General features: G+C 45.9%; 1 protein-coding gene across 1 annotated transcript in view; it reads left to right on the top strand.

Moving 5' to 3' along the window:
• Window positions 1-10498, top strand: part of Arid5b (AT-rich interaction domain 5B) — a 176250-nt gene extending 165752 nt beyond the window's left edge. The window contains 2 exon segments of the mRNA XM_048451570.3: window positions 190-388; window positions 4352-10498. Coding sequence (XP_048307527.2) covers window positions 190-388; window positions 4352-6514 — 2362 coding nt within the window. The 3' untranslated portion in view covers window positions 6515-10498.
• Window positions 10499-14046: the final 3548 nt, after the last annotated feature.

The raw sequence follows: 14046 nt of genomic DNA, 5'->3' as shown, positions 1-14046 counted from the left end.
ATTCAAGCATAGGAAAAGTATAGGATAGAGAGAGAGAGCTCGGTGCTAATAACAGCATCAGCATCCCTGAGGAGTCTCAGTATGCATCCCTACAGAATGCATCATCTACAGGAAAAGGAAGCAGGCCCCAGAGCGATGCTGTCATGAGAACTGGCCAACTGATATACCATCTCTCTGCTTTCCCTTTAGGTTAATCCTACCATATGAAAGGTTTATCAAGGGAGAAGAAGATAAGCCTTTGCCGCCAATCAAACCTCGGAAACAGGAGAACAATTCACAGGAAAATGAGAACAAAACAAAAGTGTCGGGAACCAAACGCATCAAACACGAACTGCCCAAAAACAAGAAAGAAAAAGAGAATACACCAAAGCCCCAGGATACATCTGAGGTGAGTTGCTGTGTCTCCTGGAGACACCAGCCCTGGAAAACCCACTCTGCCTCCAGGGTTTCCAGACCCCAGAATCTCCAGCTGGGTCTCTAAATGTCATGGCTGATCTGAAAAGTCACAAACCCTAAGCTCTGGGCTGGCAAGAGGGCTCAGTGAGTAAAGGCGCTTGAGCCAAGCCTAGTGGCTTGAGTTTGATCCTCAGGACAGTCATAGTGAAGGGAGAACACTGATTCTGTCTGGAATGTTGGCCACTGGCCTGCACACATGTACGTAAAATAGACAAACTCTCAAAAATAACTTTTCAAACCCTTCTATTATGGACTCTGGAGAGATGGCTCAGCACATAGGATCACCTGTTGCTCTTCCAGAGGATCTAAGTTGGGTTCTCAGCACCCATCTCAGAGGGCAGCTCATAACTACCAGTAAGCACAGTTCCATGAAATCCAATGCCCTCTCCTGGCTTCTGAGGGTACTTACACACACCTATCACACACACACACACACACACACACACACACACACACTCTCTCTCTCTCTCTCTCTCTCACACACACACAAATAATAAGTAATTAAAATCTTCTAAAAACTCCAAAGCTTTCTCTGCCTTGGGAGCTTAGGTACAGTGTACATGGTAAAGAGAGGCATAGGCTATGACTAGAATCTAGAAGAATCTAGAAAGACAAGAATACCCTGAAGGAAATTGGAGCAAAGACTCAGAACTGGAGACCAAACTAAACTAAATTGGAGACTGAAATAAACCCTCCTGAAACTTAGGATTCCCCTGAGTAAACGTGGCTTCTTGGGGGATTTTACAGCCATTATTATTTAAGGAGTCGGTGTGACTTGGGGAGTGGGGGTGGGGAGCAGGTATCAGGAAGGAGGGCTAAGACCCTGAGTGTCTCCTTGGGCCCCTCTCCCAAAATTTAGGGATGTTTGCTTCTCATTCTTGACCTCCATTCAAAACCCTTGGGTGGAGACCAATTCAGCGAGATCTTTGGTCTGTATTGTTTACGGAGAAATTTCGAAGTGATCTCACAGAAAGCATTGCTCTCTCCCTCATGTTAAGAGGTGGTTTCTGAGCCTTTCAAACCAAAAGTCCCAGCGCTAGGAGCTCTTCAGCACAAAGCAGGACTGGTAGCATCCAGCCAACCAAGGAGGCCGAACTGGGCTCTGTTTCAACATGAATAATAAAAATCCTGCTGCCCATTTCAAAAAAAAAAAAAAAAGCAGTTAGATTTGGAGACAGCATGTTCTAGGATTCAAGCCCTGAGGGAATTTGGGTACTGATATTAAACACTCTCTAAAAACCAGGCTTATAATGAACACGTAAGAGACAGCTTCATTAAATACCAGTTTAAAACACAGTCTCTCTCTCTCTCTCTCTCTCTCTCTCTCTCTCTCTCTGTGTCTCCTCTTTCTCTTTCTCTCTCTCTCACCCCCTCTCTCTTTCACACACACACACACACACACACACACACACACACACACACACACACACATCAACTCCCAGCAGATTCCTCCTTAAAAAGGTAATTTTAATACTTTGTTTCACTGGAAATGGAACCTCAAGCCTCAAGTTTGGCACACAGTAGTGAAGTGTCCTATCATTGAGCTATATCCCTGAATATCTGTTAGCTTTTTGTTTGGACAGAGTCTCCATAAGTTGCTGAAGCTGGTCTTAAACTCCTACTGTAGTCCAGTCAGGACTTGAACTCACAATCCTACTGTCCCAGCCCGAGCCAGGCGTGGATTTATTAAGTTTTATAATTATTTTAAGTTCTAGTCACTCCAAAAGGAAGAAAAATACAAGATGATGCAGACTTCTAAACATTTGCAAGTTTGCAACATAAATGGCCCAAAGCAAGGAAATTCCAAGTTAAGGGTTACATTCCATTCCTCCTTGATCCTGCTGGCTTGGTGATTTATCACGGGGCTTTGGATTGGTCAGTTCCATTAGACACCAGATGTCCACCCCAGCCAAAGCACCAGCAGATGCCTGGAGGATCATGGAGCCAGCTGACCTTCCAATGGCTCCGCTGGAGTGGGGAAAATTTGAAACAGGGAGCTTGCGAGCCGTGGGAAGGATCCTTACTTAGTCTGCCATAGAGCCCATGAGTTCAGGTGATGACCATTCCCGAGATTAGAGGGAGCAGCCTTGCGCCCGAGTCCAGCAAACCTCTGACAGCTGTGGGGCTCCCTGTCCTTCACAGGGAAATCATTCTATTGCCAATGATTGCCTTTTCTGAACTGGGCTGTGGGCATGTGGAACTTCTAAATCTGCTCTAGGAAGTCCTGATGTCTCATATGATCCATGCAGTAAGAACCAAGCCCACGGACTACCTATGTTAGGAATTCAGCATAGCTGCGAGCCAGGTTTCGGGTTTGCATTTAATACCATACGGTAGTTTTTGATGTTTTCAATCTGAAGCACTAAACTTAGTGAAGAGAGGAAGGGTCTGGTCAAATCCACTATCCTCGGGGATTACAAAGTACAGAGCGAGACACTGTCCTTGAACAGATCCAGGAAGTTCAGAAAGCATCATCTTTGGGGGGGGGAATAGAAACAAATCCTTTAACTTTTGTTGGCCGAATTTTCAAATCCATCCATAAACTGGATTTATAGACAGACATGCGAGACTCCAATGTAGCTTCAGGCCGAGGTCACGTAAATTTTGAAGAACTGAGCAAAATTTGCCTTTCGCGGTCACTCATTTTTATGTCCTTTAATTGAATGTATACGCTCAAGAGACAAATGACGATGATTAGTGTAAAGCTGACAACGATGCCTGCACTTAAAAGCACAGTTATTAGTGCAAGGAGAAGGGCAGGCTCTTGAGCATTACACACTTGACTGATGAGGATATCTTCATGTGGATCGAGGGAAAAAAAAATCTACAAAATTGAAATTACTTTTCCTAAATATCCTCCATACTGCCATCAGAGATATGATGCACTTGGTGGGGTCTTCATAGTAGAAAAATGTCCTGCTGATGTGACTGGGCAGAGGGAGTGGGGACCAACTCAGTTCAAACATCTCGCGACTGCCCCACTGAGGCGTGTCAGATCGATTATGGAAAGGCTTGTCCACGAGCTCTATCGCAGGTGAAAACTTAAATTCACCTTTAAAGTTAAAGTTTCTATGACTCTGCATAGGAAATGGGTTGAGCTGTGCCCTTAGCTACTGCACACAGGAAGCATCCGTCCCCTTGAGGACAGTTTATTTCAATAAACATGAACTTGTCCTGGGGGGGTGACACTGCCCACCTGAGTCACGTTCGGCTTTGAAAATGGTCAGTTTGGTGTGCCATGGGAGGACCTAGACGAGTCCCTAGCCCTGGGTGCACACCCTCCATCTGTATGTGTATGGATCTACACATTCTGGAGTTCTAAGAAAGGATTCATGTGTACGCCTCGCTGGTTTCCGGTGGATCCACTGAATTCCTTAGGAAGGGACGGCTCCCCAGGAAAGGCCAGAAATTGTTTGTTGTTTGCTACTGCCATGGGGTTGGTTCAATAGTTTGAAGGAGAGCGAGAGATGCTCTTTAAAAAAATAAATAAATAAAAATAAAAATAATAATAATAAAAAAAAAAAAACAGAGGAGCGTCCTAAAATGCAACGTGTAATTTAAAACCTATTTGGCTAATTGACTGATTTGACAACCTCAGGATTAAACTATATATTACGACGAAGGAGTGATGCTGATCATCCGTGCGTCACTTTGCTGTTTTGATAGGTGTCTCATAAGGGGCTGAAGCGAATGTGCTGGTTTCCCCGCACGTTTCTGTAATTTAGATGTCTTTGTTTAGAGCGTGATTGGGGAGTAATAAAGCCTTATGAAAACTCGGCGAGCTGATTGACAAGCCCGGTTTCAAGCCTGCGGTGGGCGAGGATGCTTTATTTCCTAGCGACGCGTGTCGGTGTGCGTGGTCCTCTTCTAAATGTCTCCTACAATGTTTGTCCAGGTTTCAGCGGAGCAGGGGAAGGAAGAGGAGACGTTGAGCCAGAAAAGTGGCACCGAGCCTCTCCCAGCCCCAGAGGTGAAGAAGAAATCAGAAGGACACAAGGACCTTGCAGCGAGGGCCCCAGTGTCCAGACCAGAACCAGAAAAGGGCAATGAAACTCACCAAGGTTCCAGCAGTGAGGAGGCTGAGGAGGTGGAAGACAAGGGCCCTGCCTCTCTGCTCCCAAGCCCTCCCCTGCCTCCTGAAAGAGAATCAGCTCCTACCCCTGGGGCTGGAAAACAACCCCTTGCCTCTCCCAGTACCCAAATGGACTCAAAGCCAGAAGCCAAACCCTGCAGCTTTACAGAGAGCTCTGAAAGTGACCTCCAAGAAGCATCCTTTGCCAGCTTCCCCACCACCCAGCCACCGCTGACAAGCCAGCACGAGGCAGAGGAAGACAAACTTCCTGCCATGGCTAATTACATTGCCAACTGCACTGTGAAGGTGGACCAGCTGGGCAGTGACGACATCCACACAGCCCTCAAGCAGACCCCAAAGGTCCTTGTGGTCCAATCATTTGATATGTTCAAAGACAAAGACTTGACCGGGCCCATGAATGAGAACCACGGACTTAATTACACGCCCCTGCTCTACTCCCGGGGCAATCCTGGTATCATGTCCCCACTGGCCAAGAAGAAGCTTTTGTCTCAGGTGAGCGGGGCCAACCTCTCCAGCAGCTACCCCTATGGCTCCCCGCCCCCTTTGATCAGCAAAAAGAAACTGATTGCCCGGGACGACCTGTGCTCAGGTTTGTCCCAGGCCCACCACAGCCAAAGCTCGGACCACATGGCCGTCAGCCGGCCATCGGTAATTCAACACGTCCAGAGCTTCAAAAGCAAGGCCTCCGAGGAGAGAAAGAGCATCAATGATATCTTCAAGCATGACAAACTGAGTCGGGCCGATGCTCACCGCTGCGGTCTCTCCAAGCACCAGCTGAGCACCCTGGCTGACTCCTATGCCCTGAAACAAGAGGTCCAGGAGGGCAAGGACAAACTCTTAGAGAAAAGGGCCGTCTCCCACGGCCACGTGCCCAGTTTCCTGGCCGATTTCTACTCTTCCCCGCATCTCCACAGCCTCTACCGGCACACGGAACACCATCTTCATAACGAACCGTCGCCCAAGTACACCTCTAGGGACATGTACCAGGAATCTGAAAACGGCGCTTTTCTTTCTCACAAACACCCAGAGAAGATTCACGTCAATCATCTCGCCTCTCTCCATCAGCAAGATAAGAAGTTGGCTGCGGTGGAAGCCGCTAGAGATGACCAACCAACAGACCTGAGCCTTCCCAAGAACCCACAGAAACTAACCAGCAAAGTCCTAGGACTGGCCCACTCAGCCTCAGGGTCCCAGGAGATCAAAGGCACCTCCCAGTTCCAGGTCATCAGCAGCCAGAGTCGAGACTGTCACCCCAAAGCCTGCCGGGTATCACCCATGACCATGTCGACTCCTAAAAAATATCCCGAGTCACTTGCAAGGTCAGGAAAACCTCACCATGTGAGACTGGAGAGCTTCAGAAAAATGGAAGGCATGGTCCATCCCATCCTGCACCGGAAGATGAGTCCTCAGAACATTGGAGCTGCCCGCCCCATAAAGCGCAGCCTGGAGGATTTAGATCTTGTGATTGCCGGGAAAAAAGCCAGAGCTGTGTCTCCCTTGGACCCCTCCAAGGAGGCTTCTGGGAAAGAGAAGGCCTCTGAACAGGAGAGCGAGGGCAGCAAAGGAGCCTACGGTGGGCATTCTGGGGCTGCGTCGGAAGGCCACAAGCTTCCGGTCTCCTCCCCTATCTTTCCAGGTTTGTATTCTGGTAGCCTGTGTAACTCAGGCCTCAACTCCAGGATCCCGGCCGGGTACTCCCATTCTCTGCAGTACTTGAAGAACCAGACGGTGCTTTCTCCTCTCATGCAGCCCCTGGCTTTCCACTCGCTCGTGATGCAGAGAGGAATTTTCACCTCGCCGACCAATTCTCAGCAGCTCTACAGACACTTGGCCGCAGCGACCCCCGTAGGAAGTTCCTACGGGGACCTGTTGCACAATAGCATCTACCCGTTAGCTGCTATCAACCCTCAGGCTGCCTTCCCCCCCTCTCAGCTGTCATCTGTACACCCCAGCACGAAACTGTAAGCCTCGCTGTGCCCAGCAACCCCAAACTGCGGGGTCCGCGCACCCAACCCTGGAGGGCTGGCTTGCAAGGTTGGAAGTCAGTATTCCGTCTGATCCGGTGGTACCCTTCGTCCCAGCCATAGAGGCCTAAAGGCCAGGTGAACATGCCTATCTTTTCCGGGACAACCCTAGCCTGGCGGGCCAGTTGTGACCTCCCTTTTGACACAGATTGGCCTAGGGCCTCCAGGTCATTTCCTTTTCAGTGTTGGTCTTCTGAAGGTATCTGTGTCTATCCCAGAAGAACTCAGAGGACCCCTCTGAGTTTGGATGGTAAGGAAGCAAACTGGGCAAAAAAAAAAAAAAAAAAAAAAAAAAAAAAGTGGGGGCAGGCTTTTCGAAGCATAGGGCAAGAAAGACTGGCAATAGCCAGGGGAATGCCCCTCTTTTTCATACAACTCACCAAGTTCAATCAATGCAATGTATAGTTAAACTTAAAGAGACCTTTCATTCTGACACTATTAAACAATCCAGAGAAGTAAACACTGTTGAACTGTATATATTCGCTTCTTACAGCTACCCGTCACACTGTCCGCTCACCTAATTTATACACAGATAGTTCTGTTTTCTCCTGGTTCTTTCTTGTTCCTGCCCTGGGGTATTTTTGGTTTGTTTATCTGTTTGTTTGTTTGTTTGTTTTTTAATTAAACAGTATCCCTTCTATTTGCAGGTCCTTTGTTTTTGTTTTTCAGTTTTGTTTTGTTTGGTTTGCAAGGCTGACTGACTCCCCTAGTTGTTAATGTGTATTTTCTCAACCTCCCCCTCCCTCCACATCTTCTTTTGAGCAGCTTTGGGTGGTCAAGTTATTGTTTACAAATTGAAGCAACTGATTTTAGTGGAACAGACTGAAAAGAGCCCCGCGGAGAACACCAGCCGAAAGCCTGTGCCTTCGCGGGTCTGCGCCTTGAGGAATCCGTTCCTCACAAGGGGCATAGTTGAGAGAGCTTAGACACTGCTTCTCCGGCCAAATGCTTTGCTTTGAAGTATTGGATTATGTGAAAATATTAAACATTGGACTCATGTTATCTAGGCTGTGAACCCATCCTGCATACCAGAGAAATCATAAAACAAAAACCTTGTTGGCAAAAAGCCGCGGAAGAACAGTCTAGAGGACAGACCAGTTAGTGGGCTGTGAAGATGCTTTAGGAATTTCACATCTGAAGACAAGAGCCAGGGTGACTCACGCTGGTGCTGGAACCGCACCTTTTAAATGGTCTGGAGAAGGGGATTGGAAAGGGATGGTGTATGTGTGTGATCATCCAGTAGAGGAGGAGTTATCTAAGGTCTGATCACTGGGCATCCCAGCCAGGCCTTGGCCCGTTTGAGTGACAGAGTTATTGCCACCATCAGCTAACTTCTTGAGTTTCCTAGCAAGATCCCCCAAGGTTACAATCTCTGAGGAGTAATTGGATAATCTGTTTCAAAAGAAAGCCATCCTCCTTGGGTTTTTGGGGTGTGGCGTGGATGAGGATGTGTACACATAAGGTGCTTTGTATCAAGTTTTTCACCACGTGGTCATACTGTCCACTTTGGGGTATTTTTTTTTTATTGTCACTCTTGACTTTTGATTCCTTTCGCTCCCAAGGCACCACATCTGCTCCAAGTAGCAAGTGGTGGCATAGAGTGGACTCCTTTTCCCATTTCCACCCATCCCTGCCGAAAGCTGCTTTGAGAAGTCCCCAGCCCACTGCCTTCCTCTCCCCCCCAGCACTACCAATAGACTCTAGGACCATAGTTAACCAAGTCTTTTTATTTTTACCTCTGACATATTTAAGTCTATGAAACTTGATGACAGTTTCCAACATCTCTGAATAGGTAACTCAACTACAAAAATAATCGAAACCAGTGGCCGTGAAACTACGGTTCTTACGCAAAGCCATGCATGCCACTCATTTGTACTGAAATGTCCTCATGATATGAAGCCAAATAGTCCATGTAGTAACATGCTATCCAAAGGTGGAAACAAAAGAATGTAGCGACCCAGTGTTAAAAGTTCCATTCGCTTCAATTAATTATTTACCTTCCTGTGGAATAATATATATATTATATATTTAATAGGACCATAGATAGACTAGTATACTTAGATCATAAATGTGCACGTACAGATTATTCTGCGGTTGCACAAGAAAGGGTGTGTGTGTGTGTGTGTGTGTGTGTGTGTGTGTGTGTGAGGGGACGGGTCTCAATTCCAGCCAGCACGATGCTGGCCAGAACACAGTATGAGAAAGTTGCACTAGATTGAATAGTGACAGAATCAGAAGAGGAGCAAAGGACCAGGGATTCTGCAGCAGGCATGGGCTGGATCCAGACGTGGTCCCTGTGAGTTTGTTTCTCAAAGAAAACGGGGATGTCTGTGTTTCGCCCCCCCCCCTCCACTCCCTCACGAGCTCACCCATTTGCAAGATGGGGCGATTGTTTTCCTCACTGTGGTGAGTCGAGATGTGTTCATCGTGTAGGAATTCGATCACACCATTTTCAAACAATGTCAACATAGTCCAGCTATTGTTTTTCTCATCTCTTCCGAGAGGAGACTCGCGGTTTCTGTTGAAGGAAGCGCAGACCCTCGGCAAAACATCAGGACGAATGCAAAGAACAGAAGCGGGGTGTTATTTATTTTAAAACTCCAAACGGAGATCTGGGAAATCTTTCAAAAAAGACCATTGAATTTTTTTTTCATTGGCTGAGAAGGACGTTTTAAAAAGTCTTAAATCAGGCTTTGTTTGCATTGAGTTCAAGGGGCCTTATTATTGAATGGCGTTGCACAAGCCGTTCTTTGTGCAATCAGACCATTGTTATTGGTAGTTCTGTAAAGGAAACTGCGGAATCCAATTGGCACTGGAGTCAGAAATCCATTTACCAAGTGTGGCTTCCGAGAAATGTTGCAATCCAAAATGCACTCAGCCCGTGAATTATTGGAGAGTTGGAGATTCTAAATAATATTTAAAAATATATCATCTCCATGCAACTCCTGGTCTTGCTTTTGGCAATTTGGCTTAAAGATAAAATATAAAAGTAAAAATGAAATACCGTGACGGCCCAATCAAGCTTTAGGTTTAAAGTATTTTCTCCTAGTAAGTGATTGAAACGTGTAGTCTTTGCCACAGGACTGACTGGTTTGTTTCCTAGCTAGAAGCTCGCAAGTTTGCTGGTTCATCAGGGCATATAAAGAAGGGTTTGTCCAGACTCTGTGTTGACATCACAGCTTTGCATGAATCCTCAAGTACTGTATTTCATTGTGTTGGTGTGTCTGATGGAAACGTCAAGGTGATCCCACAAATATATTTTATGTAGTGTGCCTTCAAAGAGAACCATTATTTCTCTTCACTTCTTGTCCCACTGAGTCACATTTGGTGGTGGTCAGCCACGTCCCATGTGGTCTAGTTTGACTCTCATTGTCCCGAGCTAAGAGAGTAACGGGAATGATTTTGCCCTGGTGAGACCCACGCCCCTGGAGTAGTGACTTTGAGCACCTCGGCTCCAGTGTTGGTTGTTGATGTATTTGATATTCTGCTTGTCTCCCCGTGGCAGAAAGATCTCTGCAAAAAAATAAAAATTAAAAAAAATAAAAAAAATAGCAGCATAATCTCTTGGCTGTTTATACTTTTTTAAACTTCCCTGTGTTGTAAATATTGTACACTTTGAGTGACTCCGGCTATGTAACCTCTAAGCTCTGTAAGGTGATCATTTGTATATAACAACCTGGCCCAGTGATGTTATATAATTTCCCAATGGAGAGGTTATTGAGTAACCTTTGCGTTAGTTTGAACACTACCAGAAGAATGCTGAGCCAACTATAAACACTCAATTTTGTATGTTTTCCAAATTGTACTTATTACTGCTTTTGATACTGTATTCCGTGCCAATAGTTTCCCAATCACATAGCAGGCAAGAGATATTTTGTACTTTTTGATCCACTGTAATATTTAATAAAAAATGTTCCTATCTGTTTCCTTTGGGGTGTCTGTCACTTATTCCTGGGAAGCTTTGCGACCTCAGCAGAGGATGTTCAGTCTCTGGTCTCTAAGTTAGAGACGGTGATACTAATGAGTGTGCCTCATTGGGAACCTTCCGGAAGCTTCATGTACATACAGTTATGGCTGATTTATTAATGAGGAACTATAGCTTACAGAGGTCATCACTTGTCCAACACTGTCTACTGCAGATTGAGATTTGAAGTCAGGGTCGTAAAAAATCTCTATCTTTCCTGTGCTGACCGGTCACCTCAAGTTGCTGTCTGTTGACTTAGTCAACAAATGTGTTTTGATACCTCTAGGGCCAGGTTGGTTGTTTGGAACTGCAAATGCAATAGAAAGTAAAAGAGAAACAGCATCCAAGGAACCTGTAAATCTTACTGGAGTCAGTCAGTCACCCTCAGAACAGAAAAAGCCCAGGATGGGCCCATTCTGGGGATAAGAGTTTAATGACTAACGTCAAAAGAACACAAGGAAGTCATCCCTGAACCTTTATGCAGGATAAGCATGACTTAACTAAGTGACAGGGAACTGGGAGACAGTCATTCAAGCGCCAGGGACCCTGTGCGCAAAGGTCCCAAGGCAGAAACGGGTTGAGCTTCTTACAGGAATTGAAGGGGGTCCGGGAATAATAGCTTGCAAGGCATGATTAGATCACGGAGGGAATGTGGTTAGGTGAGGTTAAAGTATGGCAGGCATCACCTAAGTAGGCCAGGCCAAGCTTCCGGTCATTATTATCCTGACCAAAAAAGGGAGGTTTAAGCAGGGAGGTCACGGGTTTGGGTTTGTCCCCACTGACATCATTCTCCAGAGGACTGCTGTGTGGAGGCAGCTGAGCGCAGTCTAACAGGGGTAGTGACCGTTTGGCCTGGGGTGGTGGACTGGATGGTCACATCTCAGGGGGCCTCTGGCAGAGAGAGCACAAGGGTTGAAAAGGTAGGAAAACAGATTCCGAGGTCTTTTGTATTCATTGGGTGGAGATGGTAGATAAAGATGTCTTTCCCTCGGAGCCTGTGGGCTTGCCCCTGGCCCTCCTCAGTTTGCGTCAGTTAAAATGAGACATTTCCAAAGCGGTGCTGTGGATTCCTTTCCTGAGGCATCTCAGAGATGAGGCAGGATGGACAGGGACCGGGTCAGAGGGGACTTTGGTGATAAGTTAAGCTTAAGATCACGTCACATCGTCATGAGTAGACAGGAGAGAAGAAGCAAGCCTGCCACCATAGCTCTGGAAGGATGGGGGAAAACATATTTAGACAAAACAGCAACCCAAAAAACCCTAGGACCCTTTTTCTCATTAGAATAAAATCTCCAAGGGACTAGGGGGTCAGCAAGAGTTATGACAACATGTCTGCGGCCTCACCCTCTCTTTGCTGAGTGCTATCCCTTTTCTAATGGAAAGAACCCCTAGCCCCAAGGTTACCTGACTCTCATTCTGACCCGTATGTAATTTCATCATGCAATGTGACTTGGTTGAATACATCAAAAGGACATCTTTCCCTCTGTGACACATCGGCCTTTGTAGATCAGAGTCCCTGATTCATACATAACAGGAAACTTCATGATAAGTTATCTATTTTTAACTGGGCTTGGTTGGCAAATATTGTCAGAATGGGACAATACTTTTGGTAAAGATTCACTTGGGCCACAAAAGCAATGAAAATGCCTAATGATACATTCCAGGAAAGGGGCCAAAGAGAACAAATGTTTCACAGCTGATAGCAACCAGGAACTAAGCGATTATTTACAGTAAGTCCAAGTGGCGGGGACAGAGTTGGAAATGACCAGTGGTCGGGAATAGGGTTAAAGAAAGGAGACCCTCAAAAGTGAGCTGCTAAATAAAAGTAAATCACATTAATTTGTGGTTCACGGATTCAGAATTCCTGAATTTGAAGACCTCTGGGCAAGTTACCAGAAGTAACATTGTGAAGCATTTGTTGAAATAGTGGACTATTTTTAATCATGTTTTCCAGAACCATAGGCATTCAGCCAGCAGCCTTGTGTATAGGTCAAAACCACAGGCATTCAGTCAGCCGCCTCATGTGTAGGTCAATCAGGTCGGTTCTCAGAATCTCCACCACATTCATTGCTGCTGACTCGCTGTAGGATGGAACTGCCCGGTACAACTTCCTGGGGTGGTGGGAATGTTCTGGATCATATCTCATGGTCAATGTGGCTACTGAGCCCCTAAAATGTGCCCCATGTAACAAAGGAACTGACTCCTGAATTCTGTCTAGTTTTAGACCTTAAGTTTGAGTAGGCACATGTTTCTCGATAGCAGATAGGACCATACAAATCTAGAAGATCCAGCTGACCAGTTTGTCTGGGCTCAGCTGTGGATATTCCGTATCTACACATTGCTATTACTGTGAAGCAAATGACATTCTTGGCAAAGAGAAATTAATTAGTGAATGGTGATGCTCTATTTCAACCTGGATTTACACATCCCAGGAATTACATTCTTGCTGAATGAGTAAATCAATCAGTGAGCAAGCACGAAGGAATGCCTACAATGACATCACCCTGCAATCCAGCCCAACCGTTTGGGTTCAATCTATGGGAAGAATGAACTCACTTTTCAGGAAACCTGTGACATGCTAGACACAGCCATATTCAGGTCATCCAACTTCATTCCATGGCGATTTAACATTTACTTATGAGAGCAATCAACATGAGATCGATTTCCAGGTAGTCAGGTGGGGTGGGGTGAGGAGGGCACCATGTATGGCTAAGCCTATGACAGCCATGTTCTAGTTCTAGTGTTTTGGTGTTTCCTTTGAGCCCGAGTCTCTTTCTTCACTGATGTAGAGATGACCGAAGTGATTAATTATACTGACTGAACACATCACCCATGCTGCTTGAGGTGTTTTTATTTGGGGTAGGGGTAAGTGGGGGTGGTCTTCATTCATCTAAACCATCATCATAACTCATGACATAAACGCGCTACTTATTTCCACAAAAATGAAAAGAATCAAATTGGAAACAATGATGTTTCTTTGTACTTTACAGTTGAGAGAAAAAAAAAGAGGCATTAAGATTTTACTAACCTGTCAAGATGAGCCATGCTGCCCTGCGGTGGTGGCAGAGCCATGTGTTTGCCTTCGTACCTCTATCTACATCGCAGCTCTGTCACCCACCACATTCCTACCCCCCCACCTCCCCCCACCCCCGCTTTGACCGTGAACTTCCCCAGACAGACTCCACCAACGTGCTGAGTCTACACATCCTTAGGCGATTTGAAAATTAGTGATACAAACAGAGGAAAAGCAATAAAAGGAGGCGCTCTCAGTAAACAGTGTTAGGGATGAAAATGGAGGCAACAGACTAGTTAATTTATGAGGGTCTTAATCTTCAACTGGGGTGAAAAACTGTTTTCTAGGAAAAGAAATAACAAAATTTTCCAAGAGTTGTGAAGGTCAGATAATTAAAAAAAAAAAATTGGTTGGCATGTTAGTGTTTTCCTAACCAAAAAGCACCAGGTTCACATAGCTTTAGAATCACCTCAGAGGGCTGATGGCTAGAAACGGC

The sequence above is a fragment of the Myodes glareolus genome, chromosome 18, assembly GCF_982192425.1.
Source record: "Myodes glareolus chromosome 18, mMyoGla1.1, whole genome shotgun sequence".
Classification (NCBI taxonomy): Eukaryota; Metazoa; Chordata; class Mammalia; order Rodentia; family Cricetidae; genus Myodes; species Myodes glareolus.
This window is presented reverse-complemented; position numbering and strand designations above follow the sequence as displayed.